Source organism: Rhinatrema bivittatum, chromosome 11, assembly GCF_901001135.1.
Source record: "Rhinatrema bivittatum chromosome 11, aRhiBiv1.1, whole genome shotgun sequence".
In the NCBI taxonomy this organism is placed as follows: domain Eukaryota; kingdom Metazoa; phylum Chordata; class Amphibia; order Gymnophiona; family Rhinatrematidae; genus Rhinatrema; species Rhinatrema bivittatum.
The window spans coordinates 20,875,014-20,900,764 of record NC_042625.1 but is presented as its reverse complement, the minus strand read 5'-3'; the positions used below and the strand labels follow the sequence as shown (position 1 = coordinate 20,900,764).

General features: G+C 43.3%; 1 protein-coding gene across 1 annotated transcript in view; it reads right to left on the bottom strand.

Annotated features, from left to right (window-relative positions):
- Window positions 1–999: 999 nt before the first annotated feature.
- CLIP1 (CAP-Gly domain containing linker protein 1) overlaps window positions 1,000–25,751 on the bottom strand; it is a 162,090-nt gene continuing 137,338 nt past the window's right edge. Inside the window, 6 exon segments of the mRNA XM_029571802.1 lie at window positions 1,000–3,055; window positions 3,553–3,680; window positions 5,267–5,272; window positions 23,411–23,463; window positions 23,790–23,949; window positions 24,473–24,590. Of these exon segments, the coding sequence (XP_029427662.1) occupies window positions 2,833–3,055; window positions 3,553–3,680; window positions 5,267–5,272; window positions 23,411–23,463; window positions 23,790–23,949; window positions 24,473–24,590 (688 nt within the window). The 3' untranslated portion in view covers window positions 1,000–2,832.

Genomic DNA, 25,751 nt, shown 5'->3' with positions numbered 1-25,751 from the left:
TTGTGTGTGTGTGATGATTTTGTTATTTGGATAATTGAGATTTGTACATTGTTCCTGGCTTTTCTACGTGTATCGTATCAATTAATAAAAGATCTTTTACATATTAATTTTCTTTGTATATATAATAGTAAAGGTTATATGGGAACATATATCTGATTATTTTTGGGATTGTGATTAGTGTGATATATATATATATATATAGATTTGCCACTTTTTTTTTTTAAGCGTACCCTTCAAAATAGTGACAAGCTCAGCCAGCTTTGGTGTTAAACTCCTACGCCATTAAATATATGCCCTTGAAATTAGTTTTCTTTAGTAATGTAAGCTCCTACATGCAATGGGACAAACAAGGAATAACTCACTTTTAGGGTCATTCATCAAATTGCATCAGGCTGTTATCGCTGGCGTTTTATCGTATTGTGCAATGCAAATGCAAATTTTAGAAATGTATTCAAAGGGAAGGGATTTGGGAGGGGTTTATGAAAATGAGGGGCAGTAACGCAGCATGCATAGCATAACGGTGCATGTAAGACTGCCCCCCAAACCCTAGAACATCTCCAAAACCTCATCTCGAGTTACTGGCTGGCCTTCCTATAGTGATATAGTTGACTACTATGAGAGCCTTATAAAGAGTCTCTCTTTCATATATATCAAGGGCATTATTCATGCAAAATTTATAGCATTTTGATGAATCTAGGCCCTTGTTTGTAACAATCTACAACTGTTAGGAACCATGCCCACTCTACCTCAGCAAATCTCCTGTTTTCTGCAGTCCTGGTCACCTGTTTCTTCCCTTTTCTTAATATGGGAAATGTAAAGCACAAATGGATTCATTCATTCATTCATGTTAATTATACGCTTGCTATCTTTTTTTGAAAAATTTCTGTAATTATATAATAATTGCAAAAAGTATAAACTAAAAAACTATTGTTGCTGTGGATATTCAGTGGATGCATCCCTGGCTGCTGCTCCCAAGGCACAAATATCAACCAAGACAAGTGACCAAAGATAACAATTTATTAAAGTAGATACAATACATTCGTTTGCTCAAATAATACTGCTTTACAGGGTTTTTTTCTTCAGGGAACAGATCTATTACTATAATACATTCACTGCCCAAATTTAGACTGATTATAGAAGAAAATCTTCTTTATATTCATTTATATGCCAAATACTCCAGTAATAACCTTGAAAAAAAAAATACATCAAAGGCATATATACAGAGTAAAACCCACATATTTTACACACATAGAACATGGAAGATATTGGATGTGTCTATTTTTAAATTTTACATATGCTAGAAGACATTCAAAACAAGGTCAACAAATCTGAAACCAGCTGATGAATAACTGATCAGTTCTGTTTCTTCTCTTAGCTTTGGGTTCCTGTGTTTCAACCTTTTGTGTTTTTGCATGTATGAGAATCCACCTTTATTATTCCTGTTGCATTTTCTTACATGCAATTAAAAACAGAACAGAACTAAGCCCGGGGAAATGAGATCTAACAGTTCAAACTGAAATATTCAAGGCTTAATTTATCCTCATAGGCACAGAACTGGAAAAATCCTGTCATGTGTCAGGCTCTATGGGTGACAAAAGAATTTCCTACAGAAAACATACTAGCAAATACTAGTCTCCCAGTAGCAGGTTTTACAAGTTCCAATTTAAACCATGAACCACTAACTTTGCTGTTTTAGGTGCAAATGTATTCACTGGTATGAACCTCTGAAGATCTTTTTATCCTTTAAGAAAAGTTAAAAATCCTGAAAGTGAAGGCTTCTACATCTTTCCCAAAATATAGATTTATATATATATATATATAAATACTATTATAGGAGCTAAAATAAACAAAGTATCACACAAACCGTGGTTAGTGTGTGCAGCATCCAGGTTTAAAAAACAGACCCCCGCAATACAATATAGCTTATGTTTGCATTTTTACTTGCTCTCTCTCTTTTTTGTCTTTGCGTCATAATTTCCTACATACATATCCCTAATTGTGGAGCCAGACCAAAAAGTGCTCCGCTCCTTGAGTAAGGCTTCGTCCCACGTTTTCCCTATAGCACCAAGCCAGCGTGAAAGCTCTAGATATTTGTAGTGCACAAGGTTGCGTGTTGTCTAACTGAAGAGACAATAGAACAGTTAATGACTTAGATGAAAATGAAGGTGCAATATTTATTTCTCAGCTCCATCCAGTGTCCAAAGCATTTTTATTTTTCAAAAAAAGTACATGTACAAATGTAGCCATTATTTTAGTGCAAATATGGAAGTGATTATAATGGCATCATTTTCAGGTACTTAAATTGGCCAAAACTAAAAAAAGATAGGGTTTTTTTTTTTGTGCTGTATGAGGTTTCATTGTAGACTGATGTGATGGGATATGGAAGTTAAAAAAAAAATAAATTAAGTATCTTAATTCAGATAAACAGCAGAGCTATAGGAAAAAAAACAAAACAAAAAAACTTGTGTGTTACACTTAAGGCCTGTTCTACAAAGAAACCAAAGGCCACTCAGAGAATCTGTGTGTGTGAGTGTGTGTGAATCCCTGAATCAGTCAATTGGACTAACCGTCATGGGGTTTATGTATGTGAACAGCAGCCTGCATGCCCTACGATATTTGTCTGGTTCAGATTCTGGAAGCCAACTATATATTAAGGTTAATCATAAAGAGAATATCATTATTTATTCATTTATTAGAACAAAATATATTTTCTTGGTTTTAGTAACTGGGGTCAAGATGTAGCTGTGGTGTTTCCTGAAGACGGCATACACTCATATACTGTCCAAACAGCAATGCACACAGCAGAGATCATTTCCCTAGATTTAGGTGCTATCAGAAGGTCTCGTCGTCATTGCAGTTGCTTGCCCAGTGCCCAAACACCTCGCAGATCTCACAGTATGGGCGCTCTTCCTTTCTGCTCCCATGATAAGTGGAGTGGGGAGGAGAGTCGGGCAGTTGTGCCTGTGTAGGACAATCCTCAGTATCGTGGAGATCAAAGCAGTCACAGATATCACAGAAAAGGCGAGGCGGTGGCTTTTTCTTTGTACCATTCAAGCTGCAGTGAGACATGTGCACAGATGAGAATTTGCTTGAGCTTGCTCATACAGGGAAGTAAGTTTGCCTTGATGTTTTTAAGAGGAAAAGTCAAGCATAATGTTGTCAAAAGGTTCAAGATTTAAGGGTGGCTCATGCAGCGTACATACACCATATGGCACAAGTGACAGAATGAGGTCCTTGCAGGCAAAAAATTACTTTCCAAAATCAAATGTTTTAGACAAGTAACTTTTCCCACTATCTGCCTAGATCTGTTTTCTGCTGTATTTAAATTGTACTTTCAAACCTGAATTTCACCGCATACGTTGTGGCTGGGTGTCAGTTTCTAACCAAGCAGCAATAAGAGGCAGTGTCGAAAGCACTTCCTTCTACCTAAATCAAAGCCCTTGATCTGCAGTGGTCTGTATCAAACCTAACCATTATCAACAATACATATTACATAGCCTGAAATAGTTGTCATTAAAGGAGACCAGGCATTACCATAGTCAGATACGGTACCTCTCATAATTATCCACATCTTCCACGTTGTTACCATTGAGAGATGCTTCTGCCATTTTTTCCAGCTTTAACTTTAGATCTTCATTTTTCCTTTGCAGATCTACTATTACGGAGTTTAGGAAATCAATCTGGCATATTACCATGAAAAGGAAATCAGAACACAAAAAACATAAATACAAGGTTAAAGCATGAAAGCTAGAGCAGCGTTACGTATTAAATCACATTTAACCAAAACTAATTGAGATTTTTGCCTTATAACTCCACCCCACCCCTTCCTAGTATACCAGGATCTGTAAATATTAAAAAAACAAAAGCTAAAACTAACTAACAGGTAAAAACTTAGTACAATCTCCTTTACCAAATATGTCTGAAAAATGATTAAGGGCTTAAAAACAAATGACGACACTCAGATGTGGACTTATTTCTTTGCTAATAATAAACCTGGATATTAAAAGACTGCTGCTGTCTTTTTTTTTACCTTTTCAGGGAAGGGAGGCAGGTGAGTATTTTAGGAGAGGAGAGATAAATTATTTTTAAATAAAGCAAAACAAAAAAAGGTTTTCTCTTCCCCAGCAAGATCCTCTGCTCTCAGAATCAGCAAGTTGCACGACACTGGAAAAATCCATGGGAATGTTGCACATAACATATTCCCTATCCTGCCTAAAATATAAACTCTCTGTCCTCTAAAACTCCACCAGCCTCCCACTTTGATTTACTTAAATATCTAATTCACCCTTTCAGGGATAGTTCGAGGCGGAGCACATTAACCCAAACACTAATCTAAGACTAACTACAGAGAACAATGAAAATTGACAAAAGCGAATAAGCAATATTGAACCCCACATAAAACTGTCCATTCCCAGAACTTATAATAGCAGAATAAAATGCTTTACTTTTACATTTCCTTCTAACATATTAACATAGCATGATGGCAGGCAAGGGCTAATTGGCCAATCCAGTCCGCCCGGTTTTACCTTCTAATGCTGCTCAAGTTAAGGCTATAGCCCAGCTGTCAGCCATACAAGCCTGCAGAGTATCACTCCTTAGCAAAGTCAATTTCACTGTCTTCCTCTTTGGTTCTGCACTATTTTGGGTAGATGACGCATATAAGTTCACATACTAATTATGTTTCGCATAGAAATATTGCTTTAGGTAAGATCTGGCTTTTGTCAAAGCAGTCCTGCAACTGTACTGTCAGGCATGTATTTTGAATTTTCTCTTTGCTTAGATATTTCTTCTGAATGCTGCTGCATGATCGATGTTAAAGGTACCCAGCCAAAACAAAAAGGGAGAGAAGCTACTATAGAGGGAGGAGAAGCACATGATATTTGACAAATGGGAATTATTAAATACATTCAATTTGAAATATATTGGATTAGGAGCTACAACCCTAAACATAAGGCATGGGAGTAACCTGCATGGAGTGACAGCTCCATCCCTAAACATCTTGCTGAGCAGACTGGATGGACCATTTTGGTCTTTACCTGCTGCCACTTACTATGTTATTTTGTTATTACGAAACAAGGAAGTTAGCAAAAAAAAAAAAAGCCAAAGCATGTGAAAATCCAGAGTGCTGTCAGGAGGGAATGGAACCAGAAGGGCGCTTGAAAGGATAAACATCTGCCCCCTTCTTCACAGGAAGGGCCGATAAAACTGGACAGCAAGATGCAGGAAGCCACAACATGAAATAAAAGATTAGAAAGTAGAAACAAACCATGTGCTGAGTTGAAGAAATTGTTGCCCGAAGCAGATGGGAAAGGAAATGGGGGAAAAAGAGAAACAAGCAGTTAGTTCAGAGGTCTTAGTGATACAGTCTGCATTAAGTGCAATACTCTACAGAAATACAGAAAACTCTACACTTCTATAAAACAATGTGGCATGCTTTTAGTTTCTATGACGGTTTTTCTTGAAGCAAATAGATCATCACTTGCTTGGGATATGAATTTATTGAAATAGAAAAAAATCTGGTCCCTGTTTCAGGCTCACAAATAAGTGTTCATTACTATAACGGATGAAAAGGTGAAGATCAAAAAATCCATTGGATTTAGTAATTTTCCTATGTTAATCCTGTACTCTGGTGCCCCCCACTGTGCAGCAGAGAACATTGCAGTTCCTTCCTGCCTATGAAAAAAAAAATCACATTATTCTAAAGGTTTCTTTCATTCTTGCAGTATCCTTCTCTCGGACGAGGGCACTACTCTCCCTTTAAAAATAATCTGGGACCTTTTTGGAGATTTTTCATTAGCAACCTGCTCCAAAAATGGAGAAATTACTTACCTGATAATTTCATTTTCCTTAGTGTAGACAGATGGACTTAGGACCAATGGGTTTATGCTCCCCTGCCAGCAGATGGAGACAGACAGATTTCAAAGCTGACATCATCCTAGTCACACCCCTGCAGTATTCTCTTCCAAACCCACTCTGGACATACTATCAAAAAAAACTTGATTAAAAACATACCGTATTTTTCGCTCCATAAGACGCACTTTTTTTCCCCCAAAAGTAGGGGGAAAATGTCTGTGCGTCTTATGCAGCGAATATTAAAAAAAAAACCTAACTACAACCAATGTTTTTTTTGTCCCCATTCCCCATCCCATCCCTTTAAATTTAATTAACTACAACCCCCCACCCTCCTGACCCCCCCCCCCCCCAAGACTTGCCAAAAGTCCCTGGTGGTCCAGCGGGGGTCCGGAGCGATCTCCTGTACTTGGGCCGTCGGCTGCCAGTATTCAAAATGGCGCCGATAGCCTTTGCCCTTACTATGTCACAGGGACTACCGGTGACATTGGTCGGCCCCTGTCACATGGTAGGAGCCCCTGTCACATGGTAGGAGCAATGGACGGCCGGCGCCATCTTGACAAAAAAAACCCCCATTTTATGCCCTACCCTAATTTGCAGACCGATAAAACAAGAGGGTAGGTTGTCTAAGAAAGCTGTTTGGGCAACAATATTGATTAGACACCAAGGTAGTCCATGTGTAAGCCTTTATTTCAGTGGAGACATAGGTTCATACGAATGCCCGACTTAGGCCGAGTTTCGCCCCTCTTGGGGCTGCCTCAGGGCTAAAAATAATACACACACAATATAAATACAATATGGCAAACAAATAATTTAAAAATAAAATATTTAAAACACATAACATTATTAAAACGTATCTTTGATATGAAAGCTACCACAAACATGAATAAAAAGAATAGAACCGAAAACAAACATAGTGACTTGGAAATTGAAAGTGCAGTATCAGAACACCTTTTATACCTGTGTCAAGTTGTTCTCTCTGTATATATCAGAACACACTCTAGGGGTTAATACACCGAGTGTTAAATAATCTTGTGGTCTGTGAACTAATAAACACAGAAAATATTACCCTAAACTCAACCATACAGTAAATAAGAAATATGATAAAAAATAAATGAATACAAAACCGGAACTAGAAATGTGCTGTGGGCTAATATTTTGATGAGTGAACTTTAGAAAACCGACTGATACTAACAAATTGCTCCACTATTCTAGCTACCACAATAAGTTACTCCAAAGAAATTTTCCTTACTCACAGTTCCTCAGGCTGAAAAGACTATGCGGCAATGAAACATTGTTTCTATCACGGTCCGAAGAGATGAAAAATAGATTTTTAGAAAAATCTTACCCACATAGGTATATAGAAGCAGGTTTTAAAAAAAGCATATACAATCGATAGGAACAAATTACTTACTAAAAAAGATAAACAACCAGAAGAGCGAATAGTATGCCTATTAACATACACACACATGTCCTATGAGATTACTAAGATCCTAAGAAAACATTGGTCTGTTCTACAATTGTTATCATGTTTCAAAGGCAAAAATATCCTGATAGCAAACAAAAGAGAAAAAAACATTAAAGAATTAGTCTTCCCATTAGCCTTACCCATCAACAAACCCATTGATAAAAGACCCCCTGGCCATCGCCCATGCGGGCAGTGTTCTGTTTGCTCTGCAAATATGAAGGTCACTAGCCTACAGATCCCAGGAATGAACAGAGAGTTCAAATTAAAATCATTCACAAATTGCAAAACAGAAGGAGTAGTATATTTGGTACTGTGTACTTGTAATAAAGCTTATGTAGGAAAAACAATTAGACAATTTAACAAGCATATAATTGAAAGAAAATCCAACCACATATCCCCAGTACTCTACAACTTACAATGGTTATCGGTTGAAAAAAGAATAGAGTACAAAATCCTCACAATCCTACACAAGACAATTCATAAAGTAGATTACACTGCCCTGGACAATATTATACATTTACATAATTCATCACGTACAACAAGGTCAACATATAAAATTCAGCTGGATGTTCCTTCACTACCACAAGCCAAATTATCCTCCACAAGAAATAGAGCCATCTCCATCGTCGGCCCAAAATTATGGAACTCATTACCTCATCACCTCAATTCGCAAGTAAACGTTAAATCTTTTAAAAAAGAACTTAAAGCCTGGCTACTCTCACAGTCCTACAATGGTTGCTCACCTAATGACAGCAGAACATAAATCTTTGATTTCATCCTCTGTACGTTCCATTCTATGTGAGCAATCCCCCTCCTACGACGACCGCCCTGACTCACAGAAACCTCTCTCGCTTTTGTTACGGTATCAACCGTCCCCCTACAAGATTTTTTATACAATCATATTTCTAATATTTAATGTATTTATTGACCATTACTAAGTTATTGTTCTGATTCAATTTTTTACTGTTATGGATTTAAATGTAACTGGTTTGTTATAATGTAAACCGGAGTGAAGGCAATGTCTGCTATACCTCGGTATATAAACAAATGCTAAATAAATAAATAAATAAACATAAGAGTAGTATTAAAAGGAAAATTAGTTCTTACCTGATAATTTTCGTTCCTGTAGTACCACGGATCAGTCCAGACCATGGGTTAAGCCCCCGTTCCAGCAGGTGGAGACAGACCAAAGTTCTAAGGGCAGCCCATATAAGGACAGAACCCACCATGGAACCCTCAGTATAACCACTGTGAAAGCAGAAAATACAAGATCAAGCAAGTAACAGGATAACTAGTAATTTAATTTAAACCAACAAAATAACAGAACAATTGAATGAACTGTGTAACTAAACGCTCTTGTATATCTACCCCCGATCATCGTAACAATGCTTCCGGTGCCTATTAGTAGATTCCAGGAAGATGATGCAGGGATCAAAAAAGATAGAGTCCTATAAGAAGGAAAAATAAAAAATAACAGGAAGAAAATTCGAGTGGCCAGAAGAAGAATGGGCGGGTGTCTGGACTGATCCGTGGTACTACAGGAACAAAAATTATCAGGTAAGAACTAATTTTCCTTTCCCTGTACGTACCCGGATCAGTCCAGACCATGGGATGTTCCAAAGCTTCCCTACAGAGGGTGGGACCCAGACAGTCCTGCTCGAAGCACCTGCCGACCAAAGGAACCAAAGGCTGGAGCCTGTACATCGAGTCGGTAGTGACGAGCAAAAGTATGAAGAGATTTCCATGTAGCCGCCCTACATATTTCTTGCGGCGACACTGATTGAGACTCTGTCCAAGAAGCTGCTTGAGAACGTAAAGAATGAGCTTTTAGGCCTTCAGGAACTGGTCGGCCCTTGCAAGTGTAGGCCAAAGAAATCACCTCCTTCATCCAGCAAGCGATCGTAGCCTTAGAAGCTTGCTTCCCCCTGTTGGGTCCACTCCACAGGACAAAAAAGTGATAGGAAACCCGAAAATCATTAGTGACCGCAAGATAGTGCAATAAGATTCGTTTGACATCGAGACAACGAAGATCACTATTACCAGACGCCACGATATCCTCTGGCGAAAAAGCAGGAAGTTCCACAGACTAACATGAAAAGATGAAACAACTTTAGGTAAGAAAGAAGGTATGGTCTTGAGAGAGACGCCCAAGTCCGAAAAATGCAAGAAAGGGTCTCTACAGGATAGAGCTTGAAGCTCAGACACCCTTCCTGGCAGAGCAAATAGCGACCAAGAAGACAGTCTTGAGAGTGGCTCAAAGGAGAGGCTCGAACGGTGCCAAAGAGCTCGAAGAACCAAGTTTAAAACTCCACGAAGGACAAATAGACCGGACAGGCGGTTTCAGGTGCTTAGCGCCCCTGAGAAAACATACAACATCCGGATGAGAGGCGACTGCCCGACCTTCGATAGAGCCCAGGAGGGAACCAAGAGCCAAAACCTGAACTCACAGGGAGCTAACCGAAAAACCCTTGGAGAGACCACGCTGAAGAAAAGTGAGAATAACCACAACCGAAGGCTAGCGTGCCGAAACACTCAACTCTCGCAGACGTTTTCAAAAACCTTCCAGACCCGGACGTAGGTAAGCGATGTCGACTGTTTGCGAGACCTGAGGAGTGTGGCAATAACTTCATCATTATATTCTTTTCGTCTCAAACGTCTCCATTCAAAAGCCATGCCGCTAGACAGAAGCGATCCACCTGGTCGAAAAATACGGGAACCTGCCGCAGAAGATGGGACAGGTGACCGAGATGAAGAGGTCTGTCCTCAGTGAGATTCACCAGATCCGCGAATCACGGCCGTCGGGGGCCACGAGAATGACCGGACCGCGATGGAGTTCTATTCTCCGTAGAACCTTCCCCACTAATGGCCATGGTGGAAACACGTAGAGAACGTCAGACGGCCAGGGAAGAACCAGCGCATCCACCCCTTCCGAACAATGCTCCCTCCACCGGCTGAAGAACCGGGGAGCCTTGGCATTGGATAGCGTCGCCATGAGGTCCAGGTGAGGGGGACCCCACCTGTGCACGATTAGGTCCATCGCTTCGTCTGACAGCTCCCACTCGCCAGGATCGAGATGTTGTCGACTGAGGAAGTCTGCTTGAATATTCTCCTTGCCTGCTATGTGGGAGGCCGCCAGGCGATCCAAGTGCCTCTCTGCCCAGAGAAAGAGCTTGCTGGCCTCTAGCGCCATTAGACGACTTCAAGTCCCCCCTGTCGATTTATGTAAGCCACCGTGGTGGAATTGTCCGATAGCACCCGGACCACTTTGTGGCGAATCAGAGGAAGAAAAAAATTTGAGAGCCAGGCGAACCGCTCGGACTTCCAGACGATTGATGTGCCACAGACTGGGAGAGGGACCAGAAACTTTGAGTCATTTGAAATTGGCAGACAACCCCCCAACCGGAGAGGCTGGCATCTGTTGTCACAATGACCCAAGAGGGAGTCAAAAGAGGCATCCCCTTGAGAAGATGTGCCGGGGAGAACCACCATTGTATATTGGCTATGGTGGAGTCAGAGAGAAAGAGAATCTCTTGGTACTGCTCGGACATCGGTTTCCAACGGGATAACAATGCTTTCTGTAAAGGACGCATATGAGCAAACGCCCAGGGGACGAGATCGATCGTGGAAGCCATGGTCCCTAAAACTTGCAGGTGATCCCACGCCGTGGGAAGTGGTAGAGACACAAAAGTGTTCAACTGATCGATCAGGTTGAGAGTCCGCGAGTCTGAAAGAAAAAAACCTTCCTGACCCGAGTGTTGAAAAGAGCACCAAGGAATTCCAGCTCTTGTGAGGGCCGAAGATTGCTTTTGGAGTAGTTGATTATCCAGCCGAGAGATGTGAGTAGGGCTAAAACTCTGTTTATCGCGTGCGTGCAGAAGGCAGCAGACTTGCCCCTTACCAACCAATCGTCTAGATAAGGATGGACTAAAATCCCTTCTTGTCGGAGAGCTGCTGCAATGACTACCATGATCTTGGTGAAGGTGCGGGGAGCGGTGGCGAGACCGAAGGGAAGGGCCCGGAACTGGAAGTGCTGGTCTAGGATCTGAAAGTGAAGGAATCTTTGATGTTCCCAACGGATGGGGATGTGAAAATAAGCCTCTGTCAGATCGAGGGAAGCGAGGAACTCGCCGGGACGGACCGCCGCAACCACCGCGCGCAGGGTTTCTATCTTGAAACGGGGAACCTTGAGGGCCCGATTGACCCTTTTGAGATCCAGGATGAGGCGAAAGGAATCATCCTTTTTGGGAACAACGAAGTAAATTGAATACTGGCCGGCGCCCTGTTCTTGCACCGGTACCGAAGGGTCGCCCCCAAATCCTGAAGTCTCAACAGGGCGTGACAGACCGCAGGTCACTTGGAACGGCCGCAAGGGGACACGATATATAGATCCGGCAGGTCCCTGGCAAACTCTAACGCGTAGCCGTGTTCTATAACCTCGAGGACCCAGAGATCGGATGTGATTTTGGCCCACTCCTTGAGAAACAGAGAAAGACGCCCACCTAAGTTTCATTCGGAGGAATGGACCGGCCGAATCTCATTGGGGAGCTGACTTAGTGGTCGTATGTTGCTGATGGCCATCCCGGAAGCCTCGACTGCCGCGAAAGGAATGGGACCAAGACTGGGACCTGGAGACACCACTCCTGGGGAAGCCCTGGTGCCGTAACGGCAGTTTCCCCTAAAGCGAGTGCGAGTCGGAAAAAAAAGACTTTGACTGTTTGGGACAGTCCTCTGGCAGCTTGTGGACCTTGTTCTCACCCAAGGATTTAATAAGCTGCTCCAGGTCCTCACCAAAAAGCAACTTGCCCTTGAAAGGAAGAGTGCCCAACTGAGCTTTTGAAGATGTATCAGCAGACCAATTACGTAGCCAGAGAAGACGTCTGGCCGAGACCGCAGAAACCATAGCCTTTGCCCGGACACGAAGCAAGTCAGAGGGCATCCGCCCATAGGCTATAGAGCTCTCCAAGCGTTCAGCTTGCTCAGCCTCTGCAGACGGGATGTCCTGGGTGCTGAGTAACTGTTGCATCCACCTAAGGCTTGCCCGCTGCATGAGACTGCTGCAAATAGTCGCCCGGACTCCGAGAGCCAAAACTTCAAAGATGCGTTTCAAATAAAATTCAAGCTTACGGTCCTGCACATCCCGTAATGCTGTAGCGCCCACCACAGGAATGGTGGTACGTTTCGTCACCGCGGTGACAGAAGAATCTACCCTAGGAATCTTTAATATGTCCAGGCAGTCCTCAGGGAGCTTATCCATAGCCCTACCAACTCGAAGCCCTGTCTCTGGGGACTCCCATTCCCGGAGGAGAAGCAAACCGTGCATTGGATGAAACGGGAAAGTACGCGGTAACGCCCTGAGTCCCGCCAGGACCAGGTCCGCGTTTGGTGTCATCGCTGCCGCCACAGAATCATCTGGTGGGGCTTCAATTCCCAGTTCCTGGAGAACAAAGGGAATAAGAGGCTCCAGTTCCTCCTGCTGAAATAAGCGCAGGACACGGGGATCATCACCCTCTAGCGGGGGGGGGGGGGGGGGGGGGGGGGGGGGGGGGGGCTTGAGCCGTGGTATCATCATCCCCTAGGTCAAGCGGCTCTAAAGGAGGCTGGGGGGAGGGGGAGCATCCGGGACCACACGAACCCTAACCGGGCCCTGAGGGTCCGGAACAACATCAGGGGACAGCACAGGAAAAAGAGCAGGTTTTGGAGGAAGGGGAACAATTGGGGGGGGGGGGGTGTCCACCTCCCTCTGTAAGCTGGCCAAGTAAGATTCATGCATTAAAAGGACAAAATCCGAGGAAAAACGGGTCCGGGCTGAATTTTTCACGGGGGGGGGGGGGGGGGGGGTGGAAGGGGGAGGTGAAGGGGGATCAGAGCCACCCCCCGAGAGCGAATCAGGCTCAAATCGGGGGGAAAAAATCGGATTCCCAGCCCCCGGAGAAGCAGGAAGTGTTTCATCAGAAACACCCAAAATGGCCACCGCTGACGCGCGTTCCCGGGACGGGAACGGCTTAGAAACATGTCGGGGAGCCCTTCCCAGAGGTCTAAAATTTGGCGGTTCAGAAGAGGAGCCTTCACCCCCCAAAATACACCTGGAGCATACCCCATTGCGGGAGAGTCGGGAGGCAGACTCTCCACAAGCTAAACAAAAAGGTGGCCGCGGCATGGAGCAGGAAAGCGGCTGCAAAGCTAATTGAAAACAGCTGAGCTGGGAGCCCCTGAGGAGCTGGGCGGGAGATTGAACTCCGCTCCCTCCTTACAAAAATCAAACTGCTGCCTTTTTTTTTTTTTTTTTTAAATTTAAACAAAGACAAGTAAAAAATATATTCTGTGAAAGCTTGGGAAAACAAAAACAGTTTATTCACATTAATAATTCATTGCATTCACAGAGGCAGGGGTATAATAATCCTCCCTGAAGCTCCACCAAGGTATGGGCATCTCGGGGCACGGCAGCAGATACAAACGTGGGGAGAGGGACTGGCACCACCAGCATCACCCACACTAGGTCACCGGGAAGGGAACCTAGGCTGACAGAAATCAAGGGGCAAAGCCCCCCTAGGAACCCCAAGAGCGAGGGAGACAGAACTGTCTGCCCTGACACAGTCAGTCAGAGAAAAAAAATCTTTTTTTTTTTTTTTATATATTTAAAAATTAAGAAGTAAATTAAAAGAGTACTTGCGTGAGCTTGCCCCAGAGAAAGGAGAGGAAAGAAAACACAGAGGGCAAGCTAAACAGGGAACCAAAGGATGAGCTGTTCCACCTGCTGGAGACAGACAAATACTGAGGGTTCCAGGGTGGGTTCCGTTCTTATATGGGCTGCCCTTAGAACTTTGGTCCGTCTCCACCTGCTGGAACGGGGGCTTAACCCATGGTCTGGACTGATCCGGGTACGTACAGGGAAAGAAAAATTGAGTCTAAACCACTTGTTCAACACACAATCCAAATGAACCACAATTTCAAGTTTTGTGTGATCCAACAAATTACTCCAAACTGGCGAGGTGGTGATCTAGATAAAATGTTGTTACAATTAGAACAGAAATACATTTTTGAATTTAAAACCATGACACCACACGGGCTCAATTTAGAAATTGATTATTCTGTTTTTTTATGATTTTATTTTTGTCTGTGGTAGTTCCTGCTTCAAAGTGCTGTATTATTTATTAATGTTTTTATTTTCTCATGTGTGATCTAGTTTTTTACATTTTACATAATTTTTCATTTTTTGGAATGCACAAATTTAGATATTTATTATTCTGCCATTTTATGATTTTAATTTTGTCTGTGGTAGTTTCTGCTCTTAAGTGCTGTATCATTTATCTATGTTTTTACCTGGTCTAGTTTTACATTTTTACACTTACTCATTTTTATGCAGGCATACAGTTTTTACGTTCTTATTTTTTATATATGTTTCTTATATCCAATATAAAGTATTGGATTACTTTCAGCAAGTTCACGTTGCTTTATTTTTGCATTAGTTTAGGTGATTAATTTTTCATACATATATTCATGAATATTTATTAATGCCACGTTCAATTTAGTTGAATCTTTTTTTATTTTTCATTATATGTTGAACCTTCTCTCTATCTGATACACAGGTTTGCACAGACATAATATATGGGTTTTTATTATTACATCGTTATAGATTGTAAGTATGAGCCATCTCTAAGCCGGTTTCCCTCAGCACGGTACAGAGGCTCTTCGGTGTTTTTTTTTTAAATAGTATAATTTGTTTCAAACAGCATCAATGCTCATATTTTATCTACGCTGAGAATATATGTTACCATATTAACAATAAAGAGATTAAAACTACTTATCCATAATTGTTTAATTTTTCGGTAAATATTTTCACTTTTATTCCATATTTTAGTGATTCATTCATTCATTATCATGAATTGGCGTTTTCAACTAATTTTTCATTCACATATTTCTTAAGCACTCGCTATTAGGGATGTGAATCGTTTTAGGACGATTAAAATTATCGTCCGATAATTTTAATATCGTCTTAAACCGTTATGGAACACAATACAATAGAGATTCTAACGATTTATCGTTATAAATCATTAGAATCGTGAGCCGGCACACTAAAACCCCCTAAAACCCACCCCCGACCCTTTAAATTAAATCCCCCACCCTCCCGAACCCCCCCCAAATGAGTTAAATAACCTGCGGGTCCAGCGGCGGTCCGGAACGGCAGCGGTCCGGAACGGGCTCCTGCTCCTGAATCTTGTTGTCTTCAGCCGGCGCCATTTTCCAAAATGGCGCCGAAAAATGGCGGCGGCCATAGACGAACACGATTGGACGGCAGGAGGTCCTTCCGGACCCCCGCTGGACTTTTGGCAAGTCTCGTGGGGGTCAGGAGGCCCCCCACAAGCTGGCCAAAAGTTCCTGGAGGTCCAGCGGGGGTCAGGGAGCGATTTCCCGCCGCGAATCGTTTTCGTACGGAAAATGGCGCCGGCAGGAGATCGACTGCAGGAGGTCGTTCAGCGAGGCGCCGGAACCCTCGCTGAACGACCTCCTGCAGTCGATCTCCTGCCGGCGCCATTTTCCGTACGAAAACGATTCGCGGCGGGAAATCGCTCCCTGACCCCCGCTGGACCTCCAGGAACTTTTGGCCAGCTTGAGGGGGGCCTCCTGACCCCCACGAGACTTGCCAAAAGTCCAGCGGGGGTCCGGAAGGACCTCCTGCCGTCCAATCGTGTTCGTCTATGGCCGCCGCCATTTTTCGGCGCCATTTTGGAAAATGGCGCCGGCTGAAGACAACAAGATTCAGGAGCAGGAGCCCGTTCCGGACCGCTGCCGTTCCGGACCGCCGCTGGACCCGCAGGTTATTTAACTCATTTGGGGGGGGTTCGGGAGGGTGGGGGATTTAATTTAAAGGGTCGGGGGTGGGTTTTAGGGGGTTTTAATGTGCCGGTTTTGCGATTTTTAGATTTTTAGATTTTTCACGATATTTTACCCCCCCAAACGGCAACAATACGATTCCCTCCCCCTCCCAGCCGAAATCGATCGTTAAGACGATCGAGGACACGATTCACATCCCTACTCGCTATACATTGGGTCAGATTCTGAAGTCGCAATAGTCTAGAGGTGTCCATATAGCTTACCTCACCATTCACATCTAAGTAGCACTGTTAGTAATTTTTTTTTTTTTTTTTTTTTTAGAGGGGTCATATTCTGCATACCATTTTACAGGTAGTCCTTACCCGAGCGTTTTCTGTTAGAATAAACAAGAGCACAAGTTTTAAATAATCTGCCTTATCTTGTTTGGTATACGTCCCCTTCCTTTATATATTTATATATGAATATTTCAAAGTCTCTAGTTTCTCCGACATACGAGTACTTTTTAAGCCACTCCCCTTTTGCGTAATTGACAGGCTCTATGGCGCGGTTTTTCACTCTATTTAAAAGTCAAGCTCAACTTACAGAGCTCTAATTGTCCTTGGTGTACATGACCGGAGACTATACCCGATTGAAACCACATAAAAGTAAGTAGTCAGCATGTTGATAGGAGTATTAAATACATAAAATATTCATTTTAAGATCGGTTAGAGTTTTGCTCTATATCAGCACGCGATTCACTTCTGCATTTTCTTAAGTCGGCGTCTGAAGGTTCCCAGCATTTGCCGCCAAACTAGTCTATAGTTATTATAAATGTAATATTTTAAAGCCCATTACAGAGCAGCATTGTTGGCGTCCATAGCTTTAAAGGAGCCACATTCGGTATTTCATTCAGTTGTTAATTTTGATCCGAGTGGCTTAGTAGTAATCCTTTCACGATGGTGCACTGAATTACGCTAGCGTTTAAACCCAAAAATTTCTTTAGTCTGGATTAATATATAAATTAGAACAATTTAATGTACATGTGGCTTAACATAAGAATACAAAGATTTTTTTTTTATAAAAAATTGCCAAGTTGAAGAGAAAGTTCACTCATCAAAATATTAGCCCACAGCACATTTCTAGTTCCGGTTTTGTATTCATTTATTTTTTTTATCATATTTCTTATTTACTGTATGGCTGAGTTTAGGGTAATATTTTCTGTGTTTATTAGTTCACAGACCACAAGATTATTTAACACTTGGTGTATTAACCCCTAGAGTGTGTTCTGATATATACAGAGGAGAACAACTTGAACCAGGTATAAAAGGTGTTCTGATACTGCACTTTCAATTTCCAAGTCACTATGTTTGTTTTCGGTTCTATTCTTTTTATTCATGTTGGTGGTACCTTTCACATCAAAGATACGTTTTAATAATGTTATGTGTTTTAAATATTTTATTTTTAAATTATTTATGTTTGCCATATTGTATTTATATTGTGTATTTATTATTTTTAGCCCCTGAGGCAGCCCCAAGAGGGGCGAAACTTGGCCTGAGTTGGGCATTCGTATGAACCTATGTCTCCACTGAAATAAAGGCTTACACATGGACTACCTTGGTGTCTAATCTATATTGTTGCCCCTACCCTAATTTGCTCCATAAAACGCACAGACGCCCAAGAACAGAGCTGGTTTAGCACACTTTTTTTTTTTTTTTTTTAATTTTCCTGCTCTGAATCCTAGGTGCGTCTTATGGTCAGGTGCGTCTTATGGAGCGAAAAATATGGTAACTGTTTCGTTGAGTACAGTTAAGAACACTGAACCTCAGTAAGATTACAGATGCCCTGATCTAGGCACTGGATGATGGCTTATCTGTAATTTCTTGGAACTAATATTCACTCCACGGGCAAATCCTTGGCACCATTCTTGGGTAGCCACGGGCAGGATGCTGAGTCCATGTCTACACGAAGGAAAACAAAATTATCAGGTAAGTAATTTCGCCACTTCCTAGTGTGTAACCCGATGGACTCAGGACCAATGGGACATACAAAAGCTACTCCCGATCGGGGCGGGAGGCTGCCTGCGGTCCAGTTAACACCACCCTTGCAAAGGGTGCATCCTCCGGGGCCTGAACATACAGGTGATAGAACCTGGAAAAGGTGTGCAAGGTGACCAAGTCGCCGCTCAACAGATGTCCATGGGAGACAGCAGTTTAGCTTCTGCCCATGAGACTGCCTGAGCACTAGTGGAATGAGCTTTAACCTGAAAGGGTAATGGCTTCCCTGCCTCCACATAGGCTCCTGTGACCACCACCTTAATCCAGCGAGCTATGGTAACCTGTGAAGCTGGTTCACCTTGCTTCCTTCCATCATGAAGGACAAATAGGCGGTCTGTCTTTCAGACCAGTTCTGAAACTTCCAGACACTGCACCAAAAGCCTACTGACATTCAAATGGCGGCGGAGGCGGTATTCTTCTGCGTCCTTGTGCTTATCTAGGGATGTCAATAAAATGGACTGATTCAAATGAAACTCCGAGACTACCTTGAGAAAGAAGGATAGAATGGTATGAAGCTGTAATGCTCCTGGAGTCATCTGGAGGAACGGTTCCAGACACAATGCCTGTAGTTCGGAGAGATGTGACGGGCTGAGCATATAGTCACCAAGAACAACGTTTTCAGGGTTAATAAATGCAAAGCAAGACTGCACAGTGGCTGAAAGGATGGCCCTGCCAAAAACTCCAAAACTAGATTAATATTCCACAAGGGAACCGTTAACAGTAGGAGTGGCTGGAGGTGCTTCACCTCTTTCAGAAAACAGGCCAAATCCAGATGAGCCGACAGATGGGTTCTGTTCACCTTGCCCCTGAAACAAGAGAGAGCTGCTACCTGGTCCTTCAAGAAGTTAAGGGTCAAATCTTTATTCAAGCTGCCCTGCAAAAATTCCAGAATTAGTGGGTTTTTGACCACCCGAGGGGGGGGGGGGGGGGGGGGGAACGACACACCACATTCCTCACACCATGCCTCAAATACTCTCCAGACCCACACATACACTAGGGATGTAGAGAACTTCAGAGTGCGGAGTAAGGTGGCAATTACTGCTGCAGAATATCCTCGCTTCATCAGACAAGCCCTCTTCAAGGGCCAGACCATAAGAAAGAATGGAGTTGGATCCTCGTGAAGGACTGGTCCCTACTGTAGCAGGTCCTTATGTCGTAGGAGGCACAGTGGGCTCTCCACCAGAAGTCTCCGCATGTCCGCATACCACGGATGCCTGGGCCAATCTGGAGCTTCTAGTAGGACTAATCCCCTGTGGTGCTTGATTCTGCGAACGACCCTGCCAAGGAGGGACCATGGAGGGAAGGCGTACAGCAGCTCCTCTTCTTGCCAGGTCTGAACAACAGCGTCGATCCCTTGGGTCAACAGATCTCTTCTGCAACTGAAGAAGCAGGGAACCTTTGCATTGTGAGATGCGGCCAGCAGGTTGATGGTCGGGAGACCCCAGCAATCTATGACCAGCTAAAAGGCTTTGGCCAATAACGTCTACTTCTCCTGGATCCAGACTCTCCCTGCTTAGAAAGTCTGCTCTGACTTTTCCTGTGATGTGGGAGGCTGAGATCATCTGTAGAAGTATTTCCGCCCTTTCCATGAGGAGATCTATCTCCTCTAACACTTGCTTGCTTTTGGTTCCACCCTGGCAGTTGATGTAGCTACTGTTGTTGCATTGTCTGACATTATGCAGACCGCTTGACCCTGGGGTATGTGGCTGAATTGTAGAAATGCCAATCAGACTGCCTGGGCCAGGCGGTTTATGTTCCAGAGGGCCTCTTCCTTGGTCCAACACCCCTGGGCCATCATCTCCCCAGTCCTGGAGGCTCATGTCTGTTGTGAGGACCAGCCAGTTCATAGGGGACAGGGGTACACCTCTGCCCAGATGAGCACATGCAGCCACCACTGGAGCCGAGAGCATACTTCCATCGGTAAGTGGAGGCGAATCGAATAGTCTTGAGACAGCGGGTTCCAACGTGACAGCAGGGAGCGTTGAAGGGGTCACATGTGTGTGCCCTCGCCCACGGCACTACTTCGAGAGTTGCCTCCATCAAACCAAGGACTTGAAGATAGCTCCACACCATCAGACGTATTGTGTTCATCAGACGCACTTGGGATATCAACTTCCTTATCCTTGTGGTTGGAAGGAAGACCTTGCCCTGCTTGGTGTCGATCCAGACTCCCAGATATTCCAAGGACTGTAAGGGTCTGAGACTGCTTTTGTCCAGGATTACGACCCAACTGAGTTCCTGAAGCAAGGTGGTCACCTTGTTGGTCATCCAGAAATTCTCTTCCATGGACTTTGCCCGGATTAACCAGTCATCCAAGTACAGGTGCAGCAGGAGTCCCTCTTTTCTCAATGCTGCCGCTACGACCACCGTAATCTTGGAAAATGTTCTGGGGGTAGTGCCTGGATCTGATAATGGCAACTTAGTTCCGTAAAGCGAGGAAACCATGTTCTTGCCAGATTGGAATATGTGGGTAGGCCTCAGATAGGAACAGGGAGATTAAAAACTCTCGTTATTGTATAGCCATTATCACGGAGCATAGGGTTTCCATTGAGAAATGAATCACTTGTAGATGTCGGCTGACATCTTGAGGTCCAGGATGGAGTGAAAGGAGCCTTACTTATTAGGTATGCTGAAATAGATGGAATAATGCTCCGTATTTTCCTGGGGTGCAGTTACTGGGATTATAGCCTTCATCTTGAGGAGCCTTAACAGTGTAGTCTCCACTGCCTGCTTCTTGTGCTTGGCTTGAAGGCCTTGAAAGAATTCCACCCAAGAGAAGGCAGCCGGGGCCATGCCTAGCCCAGGAGGTACTGGGATAGGTGCCGCTAAATTTCCCTCTCCCACAGATGACCCAAGTCCTGGGGTTACTCAGATCTGGGGTACTTCCGGTTAAGTCTGGGGCTGACCCATCTTCTGAATGGGAGAAGCCGGGCTTAGCAAAGTCTGGGGAGGCCAACTCTCCCTAGGCTACCTCACAGTGCTGACATAAGAAGAATCCACGTCAGACTGTGCAGCCCTAATATGACAAGCAGCGCAGAGAGAAAGGCGCTTATGTTTGCTGCTGGAGCCCTTGGTAACGGTACCTGCGTATTCTGACTGTTCACGCTTTTTTATGCGCATAGATTTTGGGCAACCGCCACGGGCCGCATGCACAGCCCGTGGCGCCCAGCTTTACTTGTATTCTGTGTCTAGTAAGTTGTGTGCGTGTGTACACGCGCAACATTATGCACACTGCGCGTGTACAGAGCTGACACGCATTGCGCTTACCGAAGCTCTATGGTGGGCAATACAGGCACAAAAATGCGCGAATGATGGCGCATCTTTGGCCTACCTGTGGTGTGTCCCGACCAAGCCTAAAAGCGGGGCCTAGCCCACCGGGGAGCCGCTCAACCCGCTCGGAAGCCCACTACCCCTTACCCCAACGGGATCGGGAACAACGTTGATACGCCGAGCAAGGAGACCGGAGGAAGTCTTACCAAAACCCATCCAACGTCTCTGAATCGGGAGGACATCCTCTTTTTTTTTTTTAAACTTACCTGGGCTCAGCGCTTACCGGCTGAATACAGAGATGGTCTCCGGCTGTGGGGGGAAAGGGCTTTGGCTGTCACCGCTGCGCTCGGCTTCCTGCACCTGCTGCCTTTCAGCTGCTTCAGCAGCAAAGCCCATGCTGGGAACCGGCTACCGGACCAAGGCGCACCTCTGAGGGATCTCGGAAATCACTTCAGGAATTCTCAACTGGGGGAGGGACCCTTAGGTATCACCGCAAGAGAGCAGGGCTCAGTCTTTTCTTCAATTTAAAAGTAGAATTTCTTCTTCCAAAAGGTACAGCGATCCCCATAGGGAAAGCATGTCTACATCTGCTGGAGACTGAGAAATACTGAAGGGATGAGGTCACTGCAGGGGTGTATATAGGGTGACATCAGCTTTGAAACCAGACTCAGTCTCTCTCTCCTGGCAGGGGAGCATAAACCCATTGGTCCTGGGTCCATCTGGCTACAGGCTAGGAAATGTTTTAAATTTGAAGCTGCTCCTGCTTCGGTTAGGTTTATATTCTGCCAGTGGGAGGGACATGAGTTACAGACTGCCTCACTCCACTATGGTATGTCTCAAACTTCAATTGAGTAAAGAATCATTAGACATTTACGGTCTCTGCCTTTTAATGTTCAATTTAATGTAATCACTGATCCCAAGAAGTCCTTACACATCTTTTAAATGCATACAAAAATTAAAATACCAATACTTCTCTTTTTATCTCAAACATAGCCTAACAAGATGGAAGAACCCGCCTATGTCTTATACAGATGACCAGTTCTAAAAATATATACCGTATTTTTCACTCAATAAGACGCACCTAGGATTCAGAGGGGGAAAATAAAAAAAAAATAATAATGGTGTGCTAAACTGCCTCCGTTCCCAGGCGTCTGTGTGTCTTATGGAGCGTCTGTTTCCGGCATAGGGGTGTGCATACAATTTTTTTTCATCCGTTTCGTTTTCGGGTCTGGGGAGGGCCATTTCGGTCCACTCCCCGGATCAGAAAACTTTTATCATGCAGCCAAATGCCCAAGAGGGGACCCCCGCTAGACCACCAGGGATTTTTGGCAAGTCTTAGGGGGGTCAAGAGGGTGGGGGGTTGTAGTTAATTAAAACATTTTTTTAATATTCGCTCCATAAGACGCACAGACATTTTTCCCCCCACTTTTGGGGAAAAAAAAGTGCGTCTTATGGAGCAAAAAATACGGTATATGTCCCTGAAGCAGAGAATGTGGGAACTTGAAACGTGATATCACATCAGGGTATGTTCATCATAAGGAGAATGGAAGGATTGGTTTATGTTGTTTGACCTTAATAGTGGGCAGGCTGATATATTCTTAATACTGCATTAAACCAGAGTACGGAGCTGTACAAGAGAAAGAAAATAATATACATTGAATGCCCATTTAAACAGACTTAACACTGCTTTCAGTACTGACTGTCTTAACAGTGTGAGGAATTTCCTGCAGAGCCATACAATGGAGGTAGGCAAGCACAGCAATTAAAAACAAAACATAGCAAACTAAGATTCATTGCCCGGGACTCAAAAGAAATCAAACAAAACTAGGCAGGGGAATAAGGGACTATAGATATCTGATGTTATTATAGTACAAAAAAAAAAAAAAAAAGTACAGAGTTTACACTTTCTCTTTTCCCTCAACTTTTCTGTAGAACCAGGATATTTCACATCACCCACCTGGCCTTCTGTTGAGATCCGTTCTTCCTGGAGCTGGCTATGGATAGCATCACCTAAAAGAAAAGAGCAGATATTCTCCTTTATAACTTTGTAGCTAGTTTTGTATTTTAACAAACTTGCAAGTTATTTTTTCCTTCTCCAGGTAGACAGTGCCCTGTGACACTGCATGGTGGCTCTTCTAGTGTGGTTATGCTATTTTCATGTTCCTGATTGTGCCACATATGTAACAATCACCGCAACTACGCTGTGCTTCAAATCTGTCCACTGCTGAACACAAGTGGCAGACGTCATTTAATATATTACTACAAGATTAATTCTGTTAAAAGGAGGTGTAACAAAACAAGAATGAACAGTTTACACATGGCAGGCAGCAGCTCACCTGAGGCGCTTGTCACATTATTAAGCTGTCTCTTGTTTTCATTGAGTTCTTTCTCCAAGTTTTTCACCTTCTTCTCCAACTTCTTCTTATCCAATTCCAGTGATTCCACTACAGACTGCAAGGTTTTTGCTGAGGCATTTTCTCCACGGAGCAATGTGATCTGAAACATTTCATTTAGAACAATGAGGCAATATTATTTTGGCTGGGAGTAATTAATGCAAGTAGGGGTGAAGGTTACATCTTAAAATTTGGGGTTTTTTTTTGGATGTGGAACATTTACCATTTTGAGAAAACTACCACAAAGAGCTTTCTCTCCCTTGCCAGGCCCAACATGTGCCATATTGAGATTTGGACAACTCTATCCTACTGAAGAACATGAACCAACATGAGGGAACCTTTCTAAAACTGTTTTTCCTATCCTCCGCCAACTGTGGCTTCATGTACCTTTCTGCACTATGTACAGCAAAAAAACCCCCAAGGGTTTTTCTCACAGCCAGGAGTGGCAAGTGAGTCAAACAAGTGTGCAAATGTGCATTTCTGCAAAATGCACATCACCTCTCGGGGCTGGCACTGTATGTACAAGCACTCAGTTTAGCCAGAATGATAAAACTAGAGCACATCACCTTTAGGAACTAATTTACACTGATGCACTAAACCTGCTGGTGAATTAATTGGTAATTTACCTCATTTCTGAGTATTTCAAGTTCTTTATCCTTTTCTGTATTCAAGGCACTAGTAGTATTGATGGATTGCTGTAAAGAAGCTTTTTCTTCATCTAATTCTTTCTGTAACACAGATTCTCTACATAAAATAAAATTAAATAAAACTGGGATCAGAACGAACTCAAAATGTGTAAGAAAATTGCAAAGTGTAGAGACAGGTTATAGGAACCAAATAAAATTAATTTGCTTAACAAAATGATAGAAACTTGCACTTTTGGGGACTAAAATCAAGTTCAGGTCTCTAATTATATATTTGTAAAATGTTTGGATTTAATTTGAGTTATACTACTGCTCGAAATGATCAAAAATATGAAAAGTTTACCTACGTCTATACATGCCAGAATCTGCATGTCATGGTATCCATTTGAATTTAAAGAAACAAGTTAATTGATCTGGGAGACGCAGAATCAGAAAACATGGGATTGCACAGAATGAACAGCTTTACTTCCACTGAAATCTTGATACCGCATTTTCTCGTAATAACTAATAAAACGTCAGAAAAGGACATGCAAAGCCAACTTGTGCAGCTGTCATGCAAAGCCCTGGTCAGAATGCTGGAAATATCAGTTGGTTCTCAGCGACTTCAACAAGCTTTTGTGTTTCCATAACCTTAGCACAACTATGGGTGCACTATGGCGTTTGGCTGGTATGTGGCAGCTGGCTCTGTGGGGTTACGTTTCGGGGATTTGTGGTGGTAGTCTCTACTGGGTGGGGTTGGGCTCTCAGTGGTTGTTAGGGTCTTTGGTAGGCACTTGTGGGGTTTTTTGGGGGGTTTTTTTGGGTCACATGGGATGGCATCGGGCTGTACTATACATACTGTGTGACAATACATAGGAAGCAAAATAGCTATCCACATGATTAATATATGTCTGCAAATGGGAGGCAGTTTTCAAAAGGTTGTGTGTATAAATAGGCTTTTGAAAATAGCGGTATGATATACTTTTGCACACAATACCTTTGAAAATTACCTCTATAATGGAAATCAGACAGCTACATTACCAGCGAAATGTGGCCCACATTGGGGATTTTTTTTTTTAAAGATAAGTACTGCACCTTATTGCTGTGATCATTAGTGCACAAAATGATAAATATGAAAATGGGCATCTCAAAAAGGTTCCCCCCCCATGATGGCAGCTGAAGCCCCTGTGCTGTGCACTGAAAGCACAGTAAGGGCTGTGTAAAGTTTACCCTCTTATCTTTATAGTATTTATTACTGAAGACTGGATGTGTTGTGCATTCA